This window comes from Merops nubicus, unplaced genomic scaffold, assembly GCF_000691845.1.
Source record: "Merops nubicus isolate BGI_N331 unplaced genomic scaffold, ASM69184v1 scaffold5720, whole genome shotgun sequence".
NCBI lineage: Eukaryota > Metazoa > Chordata > Aves > Coraciiformes > Meropidae > Merops > Merops nubicus.
Genome location: NW_008584709.1, coordinates 1 through 19,014, shown reverse-complemented (window position 1 = coordinate 19,014; position 19,014 = coordinate 1). Strand labels below are relative to the sequence as shown.

The following is a 19,014-nucleotide window of genomic DNA, read 5'->3' as shown; positions in this document are numbered from 1 at the left end:
TAACAGCCTGGAGTAAAAACTGCAGGACCCCAGGAGTGGCTTCCTCTGTGATTCACCCTCCCTAGCTAGAGACAGACAGGGGAAAGGCAGCAACTGCTTTAGGGACTTGAGTTTAACACATCCAGAGATGTCAGAGGCTTACCCCTCAGGCTAGCAATGGAAAAAACAGCATTCCTTTTGCTGCCTTTGTCATGCAATCCAGTTGTTTTTGCCTGACAACCCTCAAATATAACATTTTTCCCCCTAGACAGTATAGCAATATATTTTATGGGTTTCATGGCTGACTGATGGTGAGTTGAGCTGCAATGGGAAAGCAAAACGTTCACACAGTAAATCCATAAATCATTTTGTAATCATTAACGAGCATTCTCAAAATCTTACTGCTGCCTATTAGAAACCTAATTCACTGGAACTGGCCATTCACTGTATGATACAAAGGGAGAACAGTCACTGGTCCTTCACGTTCTGAACAGGGGGATGTGATAGTAGCGGTCGTCCTCGGTCAGGAGAGAAATCTCATTCCATTCCCTTCGGTATTCATCTGGATAGTTTACTTGAAATTCCTCAGTATTAAACCTGTGCAGTCTGTAAACTCTTATCTTTACTTCAAGTAAGTATCCAAGAAGAAACAGTTCAACCTGAAGATGAAAGAAGTCTGTAAGACATTCATTTCTAGACTTAGAAAACGAGACTGAAGATAATCCAAGATAAGGCAAGTCATCTAGCTTCAAAACAGTAGACTAGGATAAAAAAGAGTCCTTTTTAAAGTGGAGTAAGAAAATTAAAAGTTTGAGGGTATTCTGTGTGTTCCAACAGTCCTTGACTGCACTTTTGCATGTAGAGGATATTCTTGTTAATGCTTGAGTCTTTGGAAACATCCCACTTCCACCTGAGCCAACACAAAACCTGCTCCCAAAGCCAACTCACACACCTTAGTGGGGAGCAAGAAGGGACTAGCAGTTATTAAAAGACTGATACACCTTGAAAAATGGGAAGCCTGCCACCTTGTGATCACTTGCTACATGAGGGAAATATAATAGCAAAGGAAAACATTTCCTTGTACTTCATGTATATGAAACTTGAGAACTGGCATCTTCATTGCCACTTACTGCAAAGGATTGCTTGATCTGCAAAAATGCTTTGCAAGAATCTTATACCCTTGGGCATAACCAGACAGAGCAGAAGTTGTCCAGTTATAATCAAACTGCTCCTGAAGGTGCCTGCAACATGTAACAGTTGAAGGGATAACTGAAATTGATGACAAAAAATAATTTCACTCATTGGGAAGTGAAACTATTTGCAGAGTGGCAGTGTGGAGCTTAGATGTCAGTACTTAACTCCTCACTAAGCATAAAATTGAAAAAAAACTCAGCCCTTAACCTATAAAGGTGAACAGTAAGTAAGAGTTATTACCTGCTCTTAACAGACATTAGATCTAATGACGAGCAAAACGAGGGGCAAAAATAGTTTTAATAGAGCATTTGGCATAGTGGAACAGATAGGTCAAGTCTGCATAATCTAAAATTATTTTATTTATCCAAGGTATCATTGTTCTAAACTATGTCTCATTGATAGCTTACAGCATTTTTTTCTGACCAGCAAGAAAACTGTCCACCCCATTTTACTCAACTGCAGTTTTTTTTTTTTTTTGTGGAAGATAAATTACTATCCTCAGTACACTTCCTCATATCCCAAATTAAAAAAACTGGCCAGCTATCACAGATGATGTATGATATATTCACCTAATCATGTCAGAGATAGAATCATTTTAGTAATTTATTTTTCATTCATATCATTACCTGGTCTAGGCAAATCGAGTCACCTATGGAGTTCAGATGATTCATCATGAAACTCAAAGGGTCAGATGAAGAATCACGAGCAAGCAGAAGGCTAAAAAGGTTGTGTATGGGTTCCTCCCTGTTCTTTATCTGCTCATATGCTTCGACAACTTCATAGAGCATGATGAATTTTATGGCCTCATACAGTTTGTGCTCCTTGCTCTCATCAGAAAAGAGTGTATTGCACATGTTTCCTCTTTCCTCGTGATCTTTGGTAGCACTTATTTCAGCCCACTGGAAAGCACACAGAAGAATATTAATCAAATTATTAGGTATTATATTTAATACAAAACATTCCTAAATGGGAACGATGGCCAGTCTGTACCACACCATGATTGTGGCCAAATGGTGGTGCAAATAAGCAGGTGGCTTTTTCGGATCCACAGGGAAACTTGAAGCTTTACACATTCCATTTTTCATTTATCCAGCTGAACCTATTTGCTACAGACAGCTCCAAGCATCTAGATGCTAATGATAGCCTGTAAGAAAGCAAATGTCATTCCCCTATACAACAGCCACCCACCACCACTGTAGAAAATCCAGGTATCGCTCTCAGTGAACAGTCTGAAAGGAGTGTAACCTCAGAAAGTTACAGGGAATCTGTGTGGGTGTATCAGACATGCACACTAAGCTATAAGCAAAGGTTAGATTAAGTGATGACTCCTGACCTGTTCTAACTTACAGCCTCCAAAATTCAGTGATTATCTTCTACAGTACCCTCTACGGTAGTTCTAGCTGGAATTCTTTAGATGCTGAGCCCAGCCCAGAAGCATGAAAACTGAAAGGAACACGTACAAACTGGACAAGCCAGAATGGTATTATAAACTGTACACATGTATAAGTCTTCAGTGTGTGCTACTTCATGAGGTCAAGGTAAGTTGGCTGCACAGAAAGGGACAAGAAAGACATGCATGGGACATGAACAGGGCAGGATTTTCTCATTCTGGTCATGAGTGGTAACGAGAGCTCCTGAGTTCTCTGTTGCTCTTTAAGGGTTCCAAAGTCAGTGTTCACACCCAGAAAACGGGCTGTGCAGGAGACAGTGCTGGACTGTGTGTCAAATCAGAAAGCTTAGAGCACCCAGTCCTGAACACGGTGGCTAAGAAAAGTCGCCTGAAACCAAGAGGGTTTTTGGGATCACAATAAGAGATGATGCTCAACGACTGGGATCATTACCATGTTGAAGTGGCCATGAACTGTGAACTGCAACTAAAATGATAAATCTCATTTATCCATAAATAGTAAGTTGAGAAACAGATCCCCCCCACACCTCCTCATGCATTCCTGAAGACTCTCCTGACAGGTTAAAACAAAGACCAAGTAGGCAGACTACTAACGTCCCTTTGCTAGAGTACCTCTACTACCTAAGTGAAAAGCCTGTCCTAATTGTAAAGCACCTATTAACCCAGCACAGCCCAGGCACAACACCATGGGCAGGCAGCAGCCCACAGACGGCGATGGAGCTGGGAGAGGCAGCAGAGAAGTGTTAGTAAAAACAGGCAAAAATCCACTTCACTGGCCAAGCAGCATCTTTATAGAAAACAAATGAAGCTGGGGGATAGACCTCATGCCCGCTAACAGCACAATACATCATACAGCTGCTCTGCAACAATTTGTTTATTGTATGGATTTGTTCACTGGGCCAACTTGAAACTTTTTTTCTGTGCAAACATCCAGTTTCAATGCTTCATGCTAAGGGACTAACATCAACTTAAAAGAACTAAACCAAGTTAAAAATAAAAGCCAAACAACCCTAACGCTGGCAAATGTAAAGAGCAACCAGAACAACACCATAACTGCACGCAGGAATCACCAGGCACATCTCAAGAAGCCAGACAACTGTCACTGTGTCACAGCAAGGGCTCAGGCAAGGGACCAGATCTCTACTTTAACTCCCTCTTCTTATTTCTAATGCTTTGTTTCTAGAGCTAAATAAGTCTATTTGTCACTCATAGTTTCTCTTTAAGTAATAATTACTATCACTGATTATAGCATTTGAAACTACAGAGTTATGGCCCATATACACAGGGCGACATAAAAGAAAGGAACTTAAATATGTGCCGGTGAAATGAGTTGTTGTGGCTGTGTCAGACAACCCAGAACTGTGGTATACTGCAGAACTAAAACCAACAGTTTAAGGTATGCTGCACTGGATGGATAATGGACATTCTCAGAGAAGCATTTCAACCTAATTGGGCAACCCCCTGTAGTCTAGCAACGACCAGTATCTGCTTGACGGCTGTGATGCAGGAGAGCACACAAAGCTACTGCCCAGATGGAGCAAGATGGAGAGAAGAGGGTGGTGGTGTGGTAGGGACAGTCTGTGGCAATGCAAATAGTAACAGTCTCAAGCAACTGCAGGCATGCAGAATCACAGAATGGCAGGGGCTGGAAGGGACCTCTGGAGATCATCTAGTCCAACCTCCTGCTCAAGAAGGTTCACCTACAGCAGGTCGCACAGGATCATATCCAGGTGGAGTTTGAAAGTCTCCAGAGAAGGAGACTCCACAATCTCTCTGGGCAGCCTGCACCAGGGCTCCGTCACACTCAAGGTAAAGAAGTTTTTTGAAATACATAAATAAGAGCTATGCTCCTGGTTGGGAATGCAGGCACCCTGGCTATGCTGAGCAGTGGAGGCAGTGATGCTGACAGGTCTTGGTAATCAATTGCTTCAGCTTAGAGAGAGAGATTATAGTAAAACTGGATAAATAAAACATTTCATGGAAATGGGAGCAAAGGAAAGATAATAGTCTGAGAAGAAAATACACTGTTCTTTTGTTCTGTCCCATTTGAGGAGGGAATCCAGGAAGCTCTCATCAGCATGTTGTTAATTTTAATTGAAATTATGAGATACTGCAAGGGCAACTAGGCACACAGCAGCAGCTGTGGGGAGGATGGCCTCCCTGACCTGCAGGGGGACCCTGAGCACTTAGCTTAGTCGATCTCCCAAAGCTGAATTCCTTCCAGGAGAGCTGATGGCCCTCTGAACCTAGGAGGGTGAATGACTGCCACAGAAGTATGTAACCACGAGCAGTTCCCTAACTCTGTCTCACCCCATTTCTCCATGCTTTTACTCCACCCAAACATTTCCTAAGTACTCACATTTGTCTTCAATGTCTCCATATATTTGCGCAATTTACCGAAGGCATTGGGACCTGTGTATCTCTCTGCCCCAAAACTGTACTGCTGAATCCAGTTGCAACCTTGAGAATACAAAAGTTTTTCAGGGAGCTGAGGGAAGGGGAAAAAAAACAACAAACAAATCATAACCATAACAAGAAGCAAAATATAAAGTTACATAAACTTGTCTGCACACATTTTAATTTACAATGTGGTTCTATCCTCTGGTTTTACAGTTCAAACAACAAAAAACAGTGGGCCCCAGAACATCTCAAATGTTAAGAAGGCTCCACGTGACTGCCAGGTCCTTAAGAAACTTTTAAAATGGGGCCAGCCAAAAAAAGATGAAAATATGCTCTCAGCAAAATACAAAACCCCCACTCTGGAGAAGCTGGATACATCCAAACTCAGCAAGGTATTCAGGATCAGAGACACCTCCCAGTTCTCACCTGTGCCCCCACAGGCGGCAGCCACAGCTCCCCACCTCCTTGCCACTGTCTTCTGCTGATGCTCCTGGAGGCCAGGGACGCATTCTTTTTTTCTGCTGCTCCAGCAACATGCTCTGCAGCTCCCAAGTGAACCACCAGACTCTGGATAGATGTAGATGAGGAGGATTCAACATCACTCTGTATTAAGGGAGTGACATCTAGCAAGGTGGCAGTAACATTTATCCATCTGGGGTTTTGTTTGTTTGTTTGTTTGTTTGTTTTTAACCTTTTAGACTTATGTTCACACTAGTATATTTAGATCAGGAGCACTTTTTCAATCAAATGCAAATCAAAGAATTTGAAAAACTTCTCTTTAAATTCTGATGATTCTCCTCTACTTCCATAGTAGACATGTTAGTTTTCACGTTGACCAAAGCTTCCTTCTGCAATGCAAGGTTATCTGGGTCATGCCCATTTAGGAACTGAATTATACCTTCAATATGTCTCTCTCCTTCATCCATGATGGAAAAGGAATGCCTTGGCTGAATATCTGAAAAAGGACTGCTCTTAGTACACAGTAGTTATCCCTCCTGACTTGTCTCAGGTATCTGATATGACAGTTCCAAAACAATTCTTCATATGCCTACAAAAGACAAAAAAAAAGTACAGCAATAAAAATTTTAAATCTTGGACAAACCCCATGTTGATTAGAGTCCAATTCCAAACTACTCATAAGAGGGAGCTAGAGAAATGAGTGTATTTTTAACTTTTATATATAGAATTTGTTCCAACCCCATGGATTCTGTAAACATCTTAAGCTGGCACTGCCCCTTAAGAGTGATTCTGCACTCTCTCCAAACCCAGCGACTTGCTCCAGTCTCTGCACTGTTGCTAGTGTAAACATTCACACAGTCAACCAGATCAGAGCAGATCAGCCAAGACTTCTTTGCCATAATAGCTTTAACCTCAACCACTTTGTAACTTGTGCTGACACATGGGATGGAGCAGCAAAAGGGCAGGAACAGGCATCTGGAGAAAACTCCCTTTGCCAAAAATACCTCCTTACACTGACCTGAATCCATTGTGCAACAGTGACATGAGGCTGAGCAGATCTGGCAGCTTTGTGCTGAAGCAGATGATCCTTCTCCCAGCTACACACTCCCTGTATTTGTTCTGCATTACCTCTGACTCTCATTTGAGCACTTGTCGAGACAAGTCAAAGGAATAAAGTGGCAGAGATTAGAAAGAACTCTACAGTTCCACAGGCTGCTGCACCAGTCTTACAGTTTGCTTCCTGAAAGAGGCAGGAAGATGGTCTCAAATCCTGGTCCTCTTTCATTTTGGTTGCTTCCTCACCCCATCCCAACACCACTTCTTAGCTGCAGTCTCCCCTACTCTTACTTTGCATTGGTTGTGACAGTCAGCCTACTGAATTCATCCAGCTGGGGGAGCTTCTGGAAGCTTGAGCAAGTTCAAGTGTGGCTCAGAGAGGGTTCCTTCCGGTTCACCTGCTCTATCAGCTCACCATCTAGGTGAACCATGTCCAACAGAAGCTGCAAGAGCCAGCACAAAAGAGGGAGAGGGACTGTCTAGCTTGAATAAAGTGAGAAAAAGGGAGAGAAGATAAGAAAGAGACTGCCCCTTTTGGGGACAGCAAGCGCATTAGACTGATTCACGATCTCATGAGACCTCATCCTAAAATGTGCTCCTTACTGTGATAACTTCTACCTGATATAACCAACCACTGGCTGCTCTCATCATCTAGCAGGCTTGTGGATTTTCTGAAACACCTTTTGCCCAGTATGTGTTGCCAATTTACTAAAAGTTTTGCTATCTTTTGTTACTTGTTCCTCCAAATCACTTTTGGCCTTGTAGTGTGTTGTTCTGGTCATTCCTGCACCTAATGTGGCAAAACATCCTTTCTCTGTTTCTCTGTATCCTTTCTCTGTTCCATCCTTTGGAGGCAGCTGCAGCTTTTGGAAAAGTACCTTCTTTTTAGCTTGTAATCTCTTTATGCTACTGTTCAGCCTTATCAGCTTTCTTTTACCTTTTCTCAAGTGCTTCTTGGAGCCCTTCTCCATTTCTTCTGTGATCCCAATACCATGACCTAAAGCTATACCCATGTCAAATACCCTGATGGTGAATACTCAAGTCTCTTAGTTGTCTTTTTTTCTATTTAACACACATACCATTGTAATTTTTTTTTTCTTTGTTGTTCTTGCAAGGATGTTGGATACAAGTACCTGTGGTCTCCTGTTCCAGAGAACAAGCGAAATTAGCAACATTTTGAGGCAGATCCTGTGTACCACTTGGGACCAAGGCAAGGGCTTCTTCCTTTCCTAAAGGCTTCCTGACAGCTGATCCATGAAACAGTCATTGGCACCACCCTGAAGTTCTACCCCACAGGTCTTGCCAGTGCAGATGGCTAGTTGCTGTGTCTCATGACTACTGTATCTTCTTCCACCTTTGCCTTTTTGACCTCTCTCAGCATATCACAGACAGTGTTCCCAGTATTATCAGATAAACATAAATATGGACCTGGTGCTGAATTTGTCCTGTGCTGGTCTGAAACGCCACACCATGAGGACATTAGGATATAATGTTACAGACAGATGACTGACTGGATTTGAGTCTGAGCTTGCTATAACAGCTACTACTACTCTACCTACTCTACTGCACAGGAGAGAGGCTACTCTATGGTACAGCTACTTTACCTAGAAGTATTAGGGGAAAAGTAAAGATCCAGCCCATGGTCTACATTGGTGACTAAGACTTAACACAGTTGAAACAGAAAGCCATAAAATGTGTTGAGCCAGAAGGCCAGTCCCCACCACAAGTTAGGATACCCTAGTGCTGCTCCAACTTCAAGCACTGATCAGGGCCCTTTGCAGGGCACTGCTGCTCCCTCCATGCCCCCTGCCATGATGCCTCCATGAATGGCCACCAAGACATAGCTGCCAACAGCCCACTGCCTGTGCAGTAACGTAGGTCTTCCATGGGAAGTGCAGCTGCTGTTTCTGCCTGTCAGGTGTAAGCAGGTACACACAATGTACACAGCTGAAAAACGTCAGTGAGCTGATAAAAAACATCCTATTGAGGAGTAGTGAACCATGAATTTAGGAGGTCTTTGGCTCAGGAATTCAGCTATCCATGACCCAAAGCCTGGTTTGGTGCAGCACAACTCTATCACCTTGATTTACAGTTATGCAGAAAAAGAAGAAAAACACCAAACCCACAAAAAAGCCTTAGATGGAAAGGAATAAAAAACATAGAAGAAAAAAAAGACATATAAAAGAACTGGAAAAGAGCAGCACTGAGAATTAGCCGATGCTCACAAGCAGCAGAGGCTGCCACCTTCCCAGGCAGCTCAGGGCTGTCTCCAGCCACCCCCCAGTGGCTGACTGGGGTGCTGAGGATGAAAAGGCCATTAACTACGATTAGTGGCCTGTCAGTCCCAGGCACTCGTGGTAGGAGGCAGCAGGAGTTGCCAGGGGAGGCTGACCCGTGTGTGCCCTGCCTGCAGGGGCGCAGAACCGCCTCGGCCAGGGGGCGCCGCAGCCGGAGAGGAGGGGCACGGCACCGTCCAGCAGCCCCCCCCCAACCTGCCGAGCCCCACCCAACCCACTGCTGCACGGGGCAGCTCGGAGAAGAGGCAAGATGAAAACCTGATCTACGTTTTGACCCTCTCTGCTGCAACCTTTATTTAGAACCCTATTCGTGCTGCCTTTTGCTGCCCGTTTGACCAGCTGGCACAGCGGGCTCTGGCAGCTGCAGCAGCCGCTTGCACTGGCAGGGCTACTCCTCTCCCAGGCACTACTTCTTCCCCATCCTCATTCGGAGAGGAAAACGTCTCTCTTACCTCCCTCATGTGTTTGGCCTGCTTTGTGTCTCCTTTCCATTCTCTCGCACTGTAACCAAGCAGATCAACTTCCGTCAGCACGCTGAGATTTCCTAAATTGGGATTCATACACAGATTAGTTACCTTCTGCTGTTCTGCATCTAAAGGGCAGCTGCAGGGGTGGGAGGGGGAAATTAACCAATGCAGAAGGACAACATAAAAATTACTTATGAGTTTTCTCTGAAGGTAGTTGCTCCACCTGAAATCCAAATGATAAAAGAGGTGTCAAAGAGCAGCCAACAAAGGCCAATATTTGCTGAAATAAGGAACAGCGTGGAAGATTAAAGTTTGCACAGTAGAAACCCACCGTTTCACCAGCTGTGCTAAAAAGCTGTACAGCCTTCTGCAATACCAAAAAACAGCAACGAGGAAAGACATGCTTAGCATTAGCTGCCCTCTCACTTTCTGCCACACGAGACACAAGGATTGCTTGGTGACTGTTGTCCAGGACCACACCTCATGCCTTCCTAAAACAGGGATAAAAAAAGAGAGGAAAGAAAAGATCTTGTCATTGTTTTGCAATACTTGTTTGTTTTCTTACAAAAAAAATCATCCAACGACGACACCACTCCAAGTGAAATACAAAAACATGAAACGTAAAAGGTGAGTATATTTTAATATACTTAATATATATCCTTGTGTAGTAAGTTTTTTGGTGTACATGGTTCATATTTCCAACCTCTCCTCCACACAGTGAAGGCTAGATACACTGCTGCAATGGAGTCACAGGACAACTGCTATCAAAGCAACAGTACAATAAAAAAAAAACACCTTTTCTTTTTCTTCTGGATGTGCTGACTTTTCACTAAGGTCTTAAGTCAAAGTTTTAAAGACCAGGGGTTCCTGGGAATTGTAGTCTACAAACAGGCCATATGAGGCAATATTAGCTGACTAAGCATCATTCAACTGCCCAGGGGATTAAAGGAACTCTCCTGCTTCGATTTGGGTAAGTTTAGGGTGAACTTAAAACTTTGGAGAAACTTGGTAGAAACCTCAGCAGACCATCACAAAGGGGGTGTACTCTCAATGTTCTTCACAGGCATAAACCAGGACATGCTTCTGTTGCTCTCTTGGCCTTACAGTCAGGGTCAGGGAAGGTTTTGGTTGTCTTTTCTTGATAAGAAATCCTAGAATTGAGAGAGGTCCTGGAGACTGAATAGTTGACAAACGCAGTATCTGCTCCCTAAGTGGGAAATTTATCCTCCAGCTGAAATTTGAGTACAGGAAAATCCCAGAGTTTATGGTCAACAGCTGCTCTGTTATTAACTTCTGTATTGATTTAGTACAAACCTTTAACAGAACTGAACTTTTCATAAAGGCATCCCGAGAGAAGGCTGAAAGGATCCCTCTCCAGAGAGTCCACAAAGGGAACAGCACAGCTTTATGTCAGTTGAACTTCTGCCCCTCCTGCCTTTCACAGGAAATTTAAGAGGGGCTTAAGTTTCTCAGGGAAGTTAAGCCCATGCACTGTGGACAACTATTCAGTTGAAGAATTATACACGAATCACAACCCTGGCAACAAGATAAACAGCTACACGCACATTTTTTACAAGCATTGTTGCATCTACACAGAGCACTGCTGATATTTGGCCTTTTCCAGTATTCTGTTGTTTGGAGAAGTTCTATTCCAGGCTGTCATAAGCAAATCGTCTGGAGACGAGACCCAGGCCTTGCCTCTCCCAGGAGCAAAAGGCAGGTTAAGAGCTGCTAATGAAAAAGTGTGAATAACCTTTAAAGAGGTAATCAGAGAAGCTTTTGGGGTGCTTGTTCCCACTTACACAAAACCTGTGTGCTGTGAACATACAAGACAATGTACAGGTCTTCTGTCAGCTCCTACTCACAGGCTGCACTAATGTCTGTAGCCACCATGACCAGCGGTTACTCCTGCACATGCCCAGTAGGAAAAAGCAAGACACACATTGACACACAATCAAAGAGATCAAAAATTTCAAGCTGCAGGAAATGTTTCTTACTGATGCCAAGTAACAGACAGCAAAACATCAGCTGTAAGGTTTGAAAATGACATAGCTCATGGCAACACCAGGACACTCCCACTTACAGCACACACACACACTGACTGCTGATGGACACCAACAGGCACATTCTCCATAAGCACCCGAATTGCTACCTAGAGGACAACAACAACAACTCAGAATTCTAACAGAGGACAGTCCAAGCAGAATCAAGCCACCACAGTTCTTTCTCTCTCTCCTTTAGGATACAGACATCAGCACTGAAAAAGAACTTCGTAGACTGTAAATAACTGAACCTTCTGCTAAGCAGAATGGAACCTGAAGGCTTACAAACATTGTTCAGCCCATCAGTGGGTATTTTGGATTAACACTGTCATGCTGTTGTTTTATAAAACCCAATGATGGGTCAAATGAAGTTTTTTAACATCAACTTAAGCACATAGTATTAAAAGGAACGTGCAGCAGACTTTCATTTCATTACTCAAAATGGCTGTATGGTCCTGCTTTTGATTTTGAAGAAACTGGGACTATAGGAAGTGAGAGGTCCATCTGTTAAAATAGCATACTTTGCTCCATGGAGTACCAGAAACATCTGTGAATGCAATATTTGTTCCTTTACCCTTTTTTCAAGCAAAAAGATGAGAGGTCTCCATCAGCTTTTAAGCTGAATTAAGCAATGTTTTGAAAAAGCTTTTGATAGTATTAATCCTGGAAAAAAAAACTATTGGAGTCAAACAAACCCCCTTTCAAGGCGTATGGTTAACAAGTGCATGAGCATTTGTTCTTCAGGGAGTGCTGGGAAAAAATGACTTACTGATTTCAATCAAAACCACAAATCAGTATCAGAGAACAACCAAACACTGTTCATCCATTTTTATTTAATAGGGAGGACTTATAAATAGGTATTTCCCTAATAAAAAGCCTAATGGAAGATGGGAAAACCTGCAGACAAGTGATACTGAGTATTTCTGCTACACTTGTATTTACAGCTTATGCTGGACTTCATAAACTTTCCCTCCTGTCCTCAGAAAGCTGCTGTTCAAACAGCACTTTGTGATTCAGTTACTACTTTCAGTGCTTATGTCATACTCAGAACTGTAATTACTTTTTTTTAATTCAAGTAAATGACATTTAGAAGTGGCAGCTGGATCACCAAGTGATGGTGGTAAAAATACATCATGAACAAGACACAAATTAAAGAAGAAAGCAGTTTAAAATAGATCTTTCCACCTCCTACCTGCCTGCACCAAAATTCTTCAGAAATCGAAGAGCAATTAAATTAACAACACACTGGTGGGGGGAGTAAAATAAACCCACAGATTTTTAAAGCAAATCCTCCGTCCTATCTTAAGGAGAGAGAGACAAGCTATTGGTGCTGCAACCAGCTACTGGGCTCACATCCTTTTGCAGACTGACTGCCAGCAGCACCATGAGGACAAGGAGGCTTGACTCCTCTCCAACACAGGAGAAGAGAGCCCATGGATTTCAGCACAGCTCCTAGCAGAAATGTGGATGAACAGAGGTTGAACAGTGCTGAAGCTGGAGCTGATAGCAGTGTTTATCTTACAATGCACGTAGCGCACCGTGTCTTCTTTCCATACCACATCAACTTCCTGCTAGTGCCAAACCTCAAACGTTTACCCCCACACAAAGTCAGGAGAGACATGCAGAAAAACAAAAACCAGAAAAAAAGGTCAGAAAAAAAGATGAGTAAGAGACATCTGCAACATCTGCTTCTTTCACAAGTAACCCAAGAAGAGTCTCTAAAGGATTACGTCCACATTTGACTCCCTTGCATCTCTTTTGGAGGCTGCCACCTTGAAAATGCTGAAATAACCTTAAAACTGATGAAATGCAAAATATAAGGGATCAGCTTGGGAACCAGCAGGCAGCACGGTACGCAGCACTGGAGGATAACACAATATTCCAGCACGTCTGATGGCACATTCACCCTTTTGCTTCTTCCCTCCCTCCCTATAACAAGGCCGTCAGGAAGGTAACAGAGTTTCTTCCAAAATTAAAAGCTGACTGTATGTTTTCTTTTCAGGACATTCTTCTCTGTAGTCTTGGTACTGCAAACAGGACACAGTCCTTGGTACTATAAAGTGGCCCAGTTTCATGCTCCCATCACATAACACTGTGTTCCGAGTTCCCAAAGAGCACGTTTCCCTTCCTTCAGAGAGAGAGACAAAATCTGGGATCCCCCTGTTCCAACCATTCTGCTGCCCACCCACACCCCTCCTTCTCCCTCCTCTCGTGGGTCCAGAATGAGGCAGAGAGACTCCTCAGCTGAGACGCAAGGCCTGGCCTGAAGGGCCCCGTCTGCTGGCATTCAGTGTGTGCCTGCACAGCTCTCCACAGCTGCACATCTTTTTTTTGCTAGACTATGTAGTATCAGTACTCAGGTATATTATAAAATAGGCTAAATCACTCTTTTAAGGGAAAACAAGCAAATGTATCTGTATAGAGCAGGCATCAGCACAGATGCACACTTGCACATACACCTCAACTGCCTGCACCAAGAGCACAACACAGACCAAAAGCTATTGATTGTACAGATTCTATGCCTACAAGAGATTACAGCCCCTAACGGCTTAGCAGAGAAAAATATGCCTTTTTAAGTACTGCCAAGTGATTACAAAGTCTTCGATTTCTCAGTTTATTATCAGCACCATATAAAAAAGTAAAGAACAGAAAACAGACCAGATCAGATATGTGGGAAGCACTGCTTAATTCAGTAACTATTTAATTATGAAACCCTTCCTTCACAGAGCAAACCAATGTCAACTCGTTAAGCAAACCTTCTTCACTGGTTCTAACCTAACAACTAGAGATGAGGATCTCCTTGCTGTAGGAAGAGACTCCTTTACAGGCAAAGATGGTAATCATCAGTGACTTATCAAATGTTCAACAACGTCTGCTGTGATTACATCTCAACTCCTACTCCAAAAAATAACAGGATAGAATCCCAGACCCAAACTGTAACTAGAATCATGCAACTACCTAGAAGACAGAATGGGTTTGGTAGCACTGAGGCCCCGTGCTTGCGAGAAAGGCTTTATTCACAGAGCTGTCCTGCACAGGAATCCCCAGTGCTCTCTCAGTCCCTGTCCTCTGCCTGCAAAGATCTTTCAGGAAAAACAGAGCAGAAAGGCTGGAAGCCTTCTTTGGACTCCCTCATCATCAACAGGACCCAAACTGCTGCTGTTAATGTTGTTATTCCAGTTGTGACACTTACTTATTCCTACACCATAGAAACAAGAATAATGTGTTCTTACCTACTGTGTGATCATCTAAGATATACCCTATTAGAGCTACCTTTACAAAACCAACTTTATATAATCAAGATATTAACACATGCTCTAGGCTGCATGTACCATTTCCCTCTCTCTAAATGCCTACAAGAACAAAAGGAAAGTTCAGATCTTCAATGCCTGTATAATTCAGCTTCCTTTTTAAGGCACATGGTGCTTCATCCAGGACGTGCTGATGAATAAAGCCCAGCTACACTTCCATTTATGTAAGAAAAAAACATGAAAGAAGCCTTCAAAGGATTTACAGTACAGAGCAATACATGAAAACTACTTCATGCCATAAAACCCAAGTATCTCTTTAAAGCTCTTATTCCCGAGTTAAAAATAATTAAATAAATAAGATAACCTCCTTTTAAATCATCTGCTACTGTGATGATTTATTTTGGTTTTTAATGTGGAAAAAAAATGTGTCATCATTAGAATCAGGTAACGTTTAATGCCTGTACACTTCAAACAGAACTTACATCATGCACTGAATCTGTTACCTGAAGGAAGCTCACTCTGAGGATTCTCACTATGCCTGCTGCTCATCACGTTGAGTCATCCCTAATGCTGCTCATGTTTGTTTCTTGTTTATCTATTTCCAAACACAACTCTCAAAAGGCCTTCCCCCGTCCACCCCCCATGCAGAACCCAAACTGACAAAGTAAAGGAAATATTTTTTCTCCTGAACATCTTTTCACTCTTAAGTTTAGTTGATAGGCTAAGTGGTACAAATACCTTGGGCTTTGTTGATTTATCTCGGTAACTGAAGCTTTGGTTATAGGAAAAAAAAAACCAGTTGAAGTCTTACCTAGCAATAAGATTTACTTTCCTTCTCTTTTTTTTTAAATCTTGTTTTCTAGACAGCACAAGACGTAGTGCCTACAGCCCAGCCCTGCCAGGACATGCAGTCACTGGGTGGCACCACAGGCAGCATCCCCCCAGGTCTCTCCAGGCAGAGGTCCAGCAGGTTGCAGCAGCGGCCGCCCCCTCCCCAAGGCTCCCCAGCCCTCCCTGGATGCACGCCAGGTGCCCCAGCAGTGCAGGCAAAATGCTCACTGCCATCCCAGAGAAGCAGGACCTTCCTGAGCCCACCATCCATCATCCCAACGAAAGGGACTGGTGGGCTCTGTGACTCCAGCACAACCCACAGCAGTGGCCACCACATCAGCTCCAGAGGAGGGATGCAAGTGGCAAAGCAGAGGAGGGGTGAAAGACACCTGGGTGGAGGAAGAGGGAATGTCAGCACAAACCTCCGTGGCCAGTATCTCAATGCAAGCAGCACAGCAGAAAACAAGCTGCTTCCCAGACTCTGCCAGAAGTCCTCCTGGGACACACACCCCTTGGACAGCGCTGGGTGACTCCCCCCAGCCCCTTGGTGGTCGCCAGCTGGCTCATTCCTGAGCAGCAGTTCGACACCTTGCAGCTCTTTGCTGAAGTGCTATAGCCCAGAGGAGAAAGCAGCAAGGAAGGAACACCAGTCAGCTTGGAAGGCACGCACTGCTGGACAGTTCAAGGGATTTTAAGTTTTTATCTGCCAACAAACAGTTATCCCAAGCAATAGCCAGGAGAACAGCACCAGCAACTAACCCATGACACACAAAAAAAGGCAAAAAAGACCAAAGTGGCATCTCTCCCCACTGGTGACAGGGGGATAGGAGCTAGAGATAAACCTCTCCTCTCTGTCTGGAGCTTCCAGCACTCTACACAGGCTACAGAGAAATCTCCAGCACTGAGGTCTCGATACTGATGATGCCAAAATTGTACAGTATCACTCCTGTGCAGTGAAAAAATGGGAAGAAGCTACAGAGTAAGGCTAAAAAGAAGCTAAAAGCTGCTGACTTAAAAATTTCTCAGAAAATTCATGAAGTAATTTTGCAGCAATTTTGGACTATTTTACAACATGTTTGCCTTCACTGGAGCCTTCTCAAGAAGTGGACAGTAATATCTGTACATCCTTTTTTTTCCTCACTTATGCTGGGGCAAAACTTTGATGTGATTTTATGTCGTCAGGCAACAGCTAGCCCAATCATGAGTTATACGGCTCATGGGGAAAAAAATAAACTTTCCATCAAACCACATTTTGTCATGTACAAACCAAACTGTCTCTAGTGCCTCAGAACCGGTACGTGATCCTTAGGTACAAACCCTGCTCTTCAAACTGTGATTGACCACTTTTACATGACTGTGCCTGAAGCACCTGAGTCCTGACAGTATTCTGTCATGGAACGCTGATGTTTTAGTAGTTAAATAGATATTTCTCTGTCTTTCTGGAAGGAATAATATTGTCATGTCTACTCCCCAGCACTGCAACCGTGCACAGAGGAAATACTGTTTGCAAAGTTGGGAATCCCAGCAACAGAACACCTGGGCAAAGTTCTCCATTCATGTTGTTGTACATGCTGGCACCAGGCCAGCTGCACCAACCCAGGCATGCAGGGAGGATGCCGTGTGTCCCCCATGCTTTCCCAAATTCCCTCAAAGCAGAAAACAGATCCTGAAGTGATTCAGAGTCAGATGTCAGACAGCAACTCAGACTAGTGTTAAGACTTTTAAAGAGTACTAAAACTTCTTTAGAAGTCAGAATTTCTGAATAAAAATATCATTAGAATAGGACTAATGTGGCCCAGTGGTAATTTTAAAAAAAAAATATTTTGCAGCCTAAACCAAGAGAAAATTAAGAAACTCTTTAAGGTAACCTTTATGCAATTCTAATCACCCCCACAAATTTAGTTATGCAAGTGTAATGAAAGCAGCATAATTATGCAATCTTTTGACTCCTGAGCACTGGTTCTTCTCTTGTGTTTTCAAAACAACTAAATTATAACCATACTCATCTCCTCCCAGTACAGTTTGGCACAGTGACTCCCACAGTTCAGCTGCACAGGGTCAGGAGGCACAGCGTAGAGGTATTTCTGAAATCTCAGGCTCATTTGCCTGGGTAATCATGCAAGGTCAATCATTTTCAGACATTAAGCTCAAGAAAAACTGCAGACATTACTGAAAAACCCTTTAACCTCTGTTGGTAGGTCCTTCGTAGATAGGAAGTTGAATCTAAGAAACAAGGTGGATAGAAAATCCTGAAGCTGAACAGGAAATCCACACCACATAGTCAGGCAACTTATATCCAAAAAGTTGAACATTATGAAAAAATGCATATCCCAATAGCAAAAACATCTCAGAATTAAAAAAATGAAATATTTTTTTCAGGATTCCAAATCCAAATGCAGATATTTATCCATCAAAGCACTTACATTTAATATGCTGATCAGCATTTTAAAGCTGTTTTTGCCCTTGAAAATCAATTCTAACACCCTTAACCAGGTAGTAGTTTGTATAGATATGCAAAATTTCAGCTTTTCCTCTTACTCTATGGTGTCCCCTTCAATTTCTAATTAAATTATTTGTCCAGCAGTAAAGAAATAAAATTCTTAAAGGAGCCAACTGCAGTGACTACAAAGAAGTTTCTGAGCCTTAAGACTAAAATGGGTCATTTCTTCCTGTTTCATGCACTTCACCTCTTTGTTTCATCACTTGCAGAAACTGGAGTGGGCCAAAGGACGGAAGTGGGAATAACTGTCTGTGCATGTGTTAGCAACAGAGCAGTTCATACCACGCTAGCTTAAAACTAACTCACCAAACACCACAGAAATGTAGTTCTTTCCCCACTCCAGAAAATGAAAGTATAAATTGAATAAATTTTGTACAGCCCCACCAAAAAGCAAAGGAGTTGGTCAGTACGGAAGGCAGGGCAAAATGACGGCTGGACCAGCAACCATCAAAGCAGAAACGTATCCTGAAACGAAGAGCAGAAAAGCAAGCTGGTAGGGCATGGTGTCTTCAGCCTAAAAACCACTTGACAGTGGCTTAAGAGATGCATAATACTGAGAGCTACAAGCAACTGGCAAGCAGATCAGAAGGGGTTCATGTCCATCTGTCCAAGTCTTCCCAAATCATATCATTTCTGATCCCTTCACCATTCTGACAGGAGCAGGAGCAGTTTGCAGCATTTAATTTCGGGTTCCACACGGTAAGAAGAATAAACCCCAAACCCAGACCCAAATCCAAACACAAAGCTCAAGCCCCCAGACGAACACCTGAGGTGACAATGGCACACGCTGCTGTCCTCCGCTCACCACGCCGACCTTCCGCCACGTTCGGCTCACGGCGCTCAGCGCACACACCCCAGACCCACTTCAGATACCTCAGACTCCTCACAGCCGACCTGTCAGCTGGTCTCCCCCAAAACACGGCCCCCGGGCGCTCCCGCCCGCGCCGCGCATCGTGAGGAGGAGGCGGGACACCCCCGAGACGGTCCCGCCGCCGAGACCTTTGGAGCGGCTTTCCAGCTATTGCCACCTGCGGAAAACGGCTCCAAAAGAGTCAACTGGAAAATCAAGCTTCAAAAACACAAAGCATCAAGCAATAAACCCAAATCGTGTCCGCGCTGCCCCCCGCCTC

The 19,014-nt window shown here is 43.5% G+C and overlaps 1 protein-coding gene across 1 annotated transcript; it reads right to left on the bottom strand.

Moving 5' to 3' along the window:
• Positions 1–298: 298 nt before the first annotated feature.
• Positions 299–9,745, bottom strand: FAM105A (family with sequence similarity 105, member A). The gene is made up of 7 exons (XM_008945000.1): positions 9,592–9,745; positions 9,452–9,483; positions 9,246–9,337; positions 5,880–6,029; positions 4,941–5,069; positions 1,800–2,072; positions 299–638 (listed from the first exon to the last, which is right to left on the bottom strand). Exons 1-7 carry the CDS (start codon positions 9,669–9,671, stop codon positions 459–461), a joined length of 936 nt encoding a protein of 311 aa, XP_008943248.1. The 5' UTR covers positions 9,672–9,745; the 3' UTR covers positions 299–458.
• Between the last annotated feature and the right edge of the window lie 9,269 nt (positions 9,746–19,014).